Source organism: Psammomys obesus, unplaced genomic scaffold (genome assembly GCF_907164565.1).
Source record: "Psammomys obesus unplaced genomic scaffold, mPsaObe1.curated_primary_1811, whole genome shotgun sequence".
NCBI lineage: Eukaryota > Metazoa > Chordata > Mammalia > Rodentia > Muridae > Psammomys > Psammomys obesus.
This window is the reverse complement of record NW_026596057.1, coordinates 6429622-6436627: the sequence shown is the minus strand read 5'-3', so window position 1 is coordinate 6436627 and position 7006 is coordinate 6429622. Positions and strand designations below refer to the sequence as shown.

At 37.7% G+C, this 7006-nt stretch overlaps 1 protein-coding gene across 2 annotated transcripts in view; it reads left to right on the top strand.

Moving 5' to 3' along the window:
* The window catches only part of Kifap3 (kinesin associated protein 3), a 135840-nt gene that overhangs the window by 68100 nt on the left and 60734 nt on the right, over positions 1 to 7006 (top strand). For both annotated transcript variants that reach the window (XM_055624497.1, XM_055624498.1), the window contains exons 12-15: positions 617 to 725; positions 1993 to 2105; positions 3673 to 3838; positions 4471 to 4596. In XM_055624497.1, coding sequence (XP_055480472.1) covers positions 617 to 725; positions 1993 to 2105; positions 3673 to 3838; positions 4471 to 4596 — 514 coding nt within the window. The remainder of the gene's footprint in view (positions 1 to 616; positions 726 to 1992; positions 2106 to 3672; positions 3839 to 4470; positions 4597 to 7006) is intronic.

The following is a 7006-nucleotide window of genomic DNA, read 5'->3' as shown; positions in this document are numbered from 1 at the left end:
CTATCTATCTATCTATCTATCTATCTATCTATCTATCTATCTATCTACCTACCTACCTATTTATGTTTGAGTAATCCTAAATAAAATGTGACTTTAATCTCTGTACATCATAAAACACTTTCTTCTGAAACCTTTTCTCGGAGACTTTTAGTAAGTTCTGTACATCCTTAGGATGAAGCCCACAGTCTTTAACACATTAATGGACCTACAGGATCTGGCCTTTGATTTCTCAGCCTTTCTCTTCTACAGCCATGCCTGGCTTCCTTCCATTCTTCAGAACGCTTGTGTTCTTTCTTTGCTGCTTTGTTACTTTTTTATGAGCTATTTTCTTTACTTGGACTTCTCATCTTCCAGGAAATGTTTTTAATTCCTTAGAAGTGTTGAGATGTTATTTGATATTTTCTAACATTCTCTACTCTTTGGAAATTTGCAGTTAATACTAGTCATTTAGTTATTCATTACCAATTTACTCATTTCAGTTAACTGCTAAAGCCTTCCAGGTTATAAATATGATTACCTTATTTCTAACATAATAATTTAAGAGAATACCTAATACACTCTGTTTCTGGCTTTGTTTTGGTGTTTTGAATAAAATATGGCCTGTTTCTCTTTCTAGTTAATGAAGATGCTCTTTGAATGTTCAGATGAACGAATTGACTTAGAGTTGATTTCTTTTTGCATTAATCTTGCTGCTAACAAGAGAAATGTCCAGCTCATCTGTGAAGGTCAGTGCACAGAGCTATACAAATACCTGCTTTAGCATGTGATGATTGTCATATAATGAGGAATAGATAAGAAAAGAAAGAAAGAATAAAAAGTAAGCATAAATTCTCTTAAATAGTTTCCTCAGTATGTTTATGGGTCTCATAGGATATCCTTTTCTGGTGTATGTATTCCTTGCTAATATTTTATACACAAATCAGTTTTCACTTATTTGAAAGGTAATGAAGTATAGGAATACCAGGTTATTATTTCTGTAGTATCTTGATAAAATGACTTAGCATTTTATATGTCTACTAGATAGCTTTTATTTATTTAGGGAGTACATGTTCATTATAAAAAAATACATATAAGCAAATAAAAAAATTAAATATTTATTCTGACCAGTCAGAAATGAATATAATAATTTTGATGTAATGATTCTATAACACTTCGAATAAAATATGATTCTTCTCTCTGGGCCTTATAAAATGGTCATCAAAAACTAATACTTTGAACACATTCCATATTGTAAAATACTTTATTAAAAAGTGGGTTAGCAAGAGGGCTTGGTGGATAAAGGAGTTTGCCACCTACGCCACGTGACCTGAGGGAGAGAGCTGACTACTAAAGTTGCCCTTTGACCTCTGCATGGATGCCCATGGCATGCACAAACACAGAAACATGATATGGACATACGAAAACAAACAATAATAACAAACATTTCTAAAGTAGACTTATTTTTAAAATAAATATAATTGAACTATGATTTGTCATGGTCTGTTCACTCATTTGTATAGAAACTTGTTGCACTTCTTTTCAAGCATAAATGTGTTATAGAAATTATCCTTTCTCTTAACTCTTTATTCCAGTTTTGTATTCTTAGAATAAATTCCTAAAAGTATAATTTTTTCAAGAGTTTTTTTGAAATTTGTGCAGCCTAATCCAAACAGAAGAAAGCATATACTGTATGAACCTGTTTTGATGAAGCTATCTATCATAAAGGTCATCTGTGTTTGAAGAGATAAATTGTAGAAGAAAAAGAATGGGTGGGGGAAAAATAGATGGGGGGATAAGATTGCTAGGCAGGGCACAAGGGAGATTTCTGTAGTGAATGGGAATATTCTATGTGTCGTTTATATGGTGTGTGGTTTGAGTTACACAGCACATGTTTGTCTGATTTGAACTCTACACTTAAAGATTCCACGTTGTACTAGGTGCCCTCCAAACAACAAGCTGTTTGAGCTTAATGTAACTTCAGTGTTATCCAGAACTTCCCATTTTTTGTTTCAGGAAATGGGCTGAAGATGCTCATGAAAAGAGCTCTGAAGCTCAAGGATCCACTGCTGATGAAGATGATCAGAAACATATCCCAGCATGATGGACCCACTAAGAATTTGTTCATTGTGAGTAGCTCCCAGCCTTCTGTCTATTAAAATAGATTTGAGACCATAGCTTAAGTTGATGCATTTTGGGAGACAACTTACTGGGCTCTCTCTTCAAATGTTTCCTTGAGACACAAATGCTTCCTCTTCTTGTGAGAACCTTCATGAGCTTAACTCTGCAATACTGATGAATGCAGTTCCTAAAAATTAAATAAAGGTATGAGCTTAGGTCCACAATACTGATGAATAAACTTAAAAGAGGAGAGTCAGAGCTGGGATCCAGTAAAGAGAACATGTGTGTCTATGTGTCTGTCCAGCTTACCTTATCCTGCACTGTTTGCAAGAAGAAAGAAGTTTTGTAAGAGGTGCTTAGAAAGAGGAAGTGGGCAGAAGAGCAAAGTCTGAGGGTTGTGAATATTATGAGAACTTTGTGCATGTATGTGACAGTGTTATAACAAAGCCCATTACATCAAATCATTAATTAAAGAATGATTTAACATAATTAGATTACCCTCTGACAACCTGAGTTCAATCCTGAGACCCATTGGGTTGAATGAACTGACGCCATTGGTTGGCTTCTGACCTTTATGCAGATGCAAGCATCTGCACGTGTGTACATACACACATATATCCAGATTAATATTTTGTATTAGTTTCATGCATTTTCTCCTGCAAGTTGTTCTCTAGTTTCCATACCGTTCTGTAGTGAGTACACATGCACACACACACACACACACAAATGTAATATAATACACAAAATAAGAACAAGGGACAAAACCAAAAACTCTTCATTGTTTTAGAAAGTAATTAGAGCACCCCATTTGTTCTTCTCTGCTTTTGATGGAAGTGCAGAGCAAAAGCTCAGCATGGCAGGCACAAGTGAACTGCCAAGGATGTGGTTCCTGTTACCTGTGTCGCCCTTTGCATTTGTTCCCCGGGGTTCTGAAGGAGAAAGCTAAAGAGCAGAACAGTAACGAACCTAAGCTCTGACGCAGATGCTTGGGCAAGTCATTTTACACCTTGCTTCTCACTGTCTCACCTGTGAAACAGCAAAGCCCTTTTCTCAGAGCCATGATAATAATGAAGTGTTGAGAAACTCCTGAGATCAAGTGCGTGCTGAGACAAATTAGCTGTCAGGATTATTCTACTTAAAATCCATTCCAGAGTTAAAGCTTTGTTCATGTGCCTGTTGTAGAACTCACATCATCAATTTGTAAATACTTCAAAAAGATAAAACAAACAAGAAAAAAAAAAAAGACAAAGGAGGAATTCAGATAACCTTAGTGCTAAAATTCTCTGATCATGAACTGGCCCAAAATACAGAATCTGGACCGTCTTTCTCTTTTTTCAGAGTAAGTTATAGTAAGCAGTTACTATATACTTGGCATACTGCTGTCCTACTGTGCATTATCATGTTGTAACTGTCTGGCTGTTCCATTCTCTCTGGAGCTTATTATTGGGCCAATTGCAAGTTCACTCAGTTAAATTGAGAACTCTGTTGGCTTTTTTTTTTCTTCCAGTGGGTTGACTTGTTACATTGGATCATCTCCTAGATTTTAAACTCAATTATAATTCTTCTGTCCCTCAGGATTATGTTGGGGACCTCGCAGCCCAGATCTCCAGTGATGAAGAGGAGGAGTTCGTAATTGAGTGTTTGGGAACTCTGGCAAATCTGACAATCCCAGATCTAGACTGGGAGCTGGTTCTGAAGGAGTACAAGCTGGTTCCGTTCCTCAAAGATAAGCTAAAGCCAGGTCTGGGGGTTTACAGCTTTGCATATGCTCTGGGTTTTGGATAGGACTGCTAACTCAGCATTGTGAGAGTCTGTTGTTCTGGGCAGCACTCTTTCAAAAGCTTTGGTTTGAGGACTGTTCCAAGCCTTATTTGTCCTAACCGTGATTAATTTCTTTCTTTTTCTTTCTTTCTTCCTTCCTTCCTTTCTTTCTTTCTTTCTTTCTTTCTTTCTTTCTTTCTTTCTTTCTTTCTACATTAGTTTCCCTTCCCTGTTTATTTTTCTGTTTTTAGAGTTTTACTGTCTTTTTATTAAAAGTGCCCCTCCCCCCATTTACATACAGGTTGGAAGCTCACTCACAGTTCTCTGATAATTGAAGGGAGTCCTTTATTTTCTGCTTACATTATCTTTCAGTTATATTTTCAAATACACAGTTACACTTCTCTGCTTTCTCACCAGTTCCACAGGCTATCACCGATAAACATGAAAATTTTGGAAAACTAAAAGACAAGTTTAGAAACATGTCAGTGATTCATAGAGTCATAGAGATGGATTTAACATCTTTCAGCATCTTTTCTGTGCACTCGGGTGTGACAGAGCAAATGTGTTTGCTCAGGACACGAGTGCAAAGCTTGCATGCCTTGCTTTCGGCAGGTGCCGCGGAGGACGACCTTGTTCTGGAGGTGGTGATAATGATCGGGACCGTATCTATGGACGACTCTTGTGCTGCACTGCTAGCTAAGTCCGGGGTGATCCCGGCACTCATTGAACTGCTGAACGGTGAGTCTCGGTTCATGCCCGTGCATAAAGGATAAAATACAGGTCTGCAGTGTTAAATAATATTTGTTTTGTTTCATTAATCATAGAATTAACTAAATTATGGAATCACAAAAATTAACTAAACAAGCTACTAAATGGAATTGGATAGGATAACATGAAAGGACTTCAGGTTGCTATTAAGAATGTTACTATGAAGAAATCTGCACTGATTTCATGTGGCTTCCCTCCTTTAACCAGCTCCAACAAGTAATGCTGAAGCTCTTCTTTCTGTCTGGCTTTTTCTTGGTTTCAGATAGATCCCTTCTGTTGTACAAGGGGATCTATCCTTGTATCTATCCTTGCTTTTTATATCTTCTAGGCAAGAACATTAACTTGGAAGCTGATTCTGAACATCATGCTTTCTTCTAGATCCACAGAATAATGAATATTGTTCTCTGAACTTGCCAGGAAATCAGTGTTCTGTATCTCCCCTCCCAACACATGTGACCATTGAACACTTGAAATGTAGTTGTCAGGACTGAGAACCTGCATTTCTAATTTAATGTAAACTGAGTTAACTACAGCAATGTGTGGGTGCAATATTAGTGGGGATCTGGAATCTTCCCTTTAACTTTGGTGTTAAGGTATTAACTCTTAAGGGGCCAGGGCTCATTTCTGTTCCTATTTTGGATAAAAATTTAAAATTAACATGGTTTTATTGGGGTAACTTTCTTTCCATTTTATTGATTACTATTAATTATATTATTAATTATATAAAAATTAAATTCCTAGGGTGAAACATCTAAAGAAAGCACAGTTCTTAGTCTCAGTCCTTCCAAAGCCATTTATAAGATATAGAGACATAAATATAGATATAGATAATTTTGTAGGCATTTTTGGAGTATACTATATATAAAGAAAAATTGGCCAACACTGTGTGTTCAGTGAGCTGTCAGCGTAAGCATAGCCACATTGCATTACCCTTGTAGGGAAATACATATTACTAGCACTGCAGAAGTACATCTGCCAATGTTCAATCATTAATGCTTCCCATTGAGTGATTTCTGTCTTTTAAATATTCTATCTTTTTTAGAATTTCATACATATATACAGTAAAATATGATGATGTCTACCCCATTTTGCCCTCTGGCTTTTCCTGTGGCCCCCTCCAGACACTCTCCTTCCAACTTCATTGTTTTATTACCCTCTAAATCCAGTCAGTGCTCTCCATATGTGCATAGGTGTGGCCTGTCCACTGGAGCATGGGAAACCTAGCAGTAGCTACCTCCTCCAAACGAATGACGTGTTCTCCTCAGCAGCTATGTACTGCCAGTAGCTACCCAGTAAGAGGTGGGCTGGAGATTCCCTACCCCTCTCCTGGGGTGTGTGCCGGCTGGATACGTGTGACTCCTAGGCTGGCAACCATAGCTGCAGTGTGTGCATTGTTGCAACAGGCATGTGCTGGCCAGAAGATAGTATTGAGCATCACCACCCCCATCCCTTAGCTCTTAGCTTTTAGCATCCTCTCCGCTTCCTCTTCTGCAGGGCTACCCTAAGCCGTATTGATAGTCCAGTTAATGAAGATGTTCCAATTAGGACTAAGCACTCAGTTTCTTTTTCTCGGACTTCGGCCAGTTCTAATGGTCTTCACTGCAGGGATAAACTTCTCTGACCAAGGCTGAGAACAATCCAGGTCTATCAGCATAAGCATCAATATTTAGAAGGCTATTTGACAGCATGATCATTTAGCAGAATAACAATATCAAATTCTACCCTAGGGCCAATTTTCTCCCTAATTGAGGTTTTACCAGAATTACAGTATCATGCATGAAATTCCCTCTTGTGGAACAGGCTTTAAAATCAGTAAGAAAGTGCTCAGTTACCTCATAATACTATTGGCAGTATGTACCAGAAAGGAACATCTTTTCTGGTAAGCTGGAATTGTCGTGTGTAGGGTCTGGTGTTAGGTATGATCATGGATGCTTTGTCTCTCACAGTAGCCTTCATGGCACTTTTTGGCACTGTAAAAGCTAGTTAGCAGAACAGAAGTTTCCCAGTCAGTTTGAGATTAATTCTCAGTGTTCTGAAGCCAAAAATGTATACTGTCATTAGCAGTTGATCCTTTCTATGCAGTTACAGTAGACAACAAAGCGCAATGACAACAGCCTGTGTTATTTAGAGATCCCAGCGTCTTTCCAGACCAGAAACTATCAGGGATGTATTCTGTGCTTTGTACTGCAACTTTTATTTACTAACCTGACTTCTGGGAGTCATGTTAGGGCAATTTTAATCTTTTGTGGGGTTTTTTTTGTTTGTTTGTTTTTCTTTTTTCAATTTTTATTTTTTTAATATTAGTTACAATTTCTTAACTTTGTATCCCTGCTGTATCCCACTTCCTCTCTCCCTCCCAACCCTACTCTCCCACCCTCAT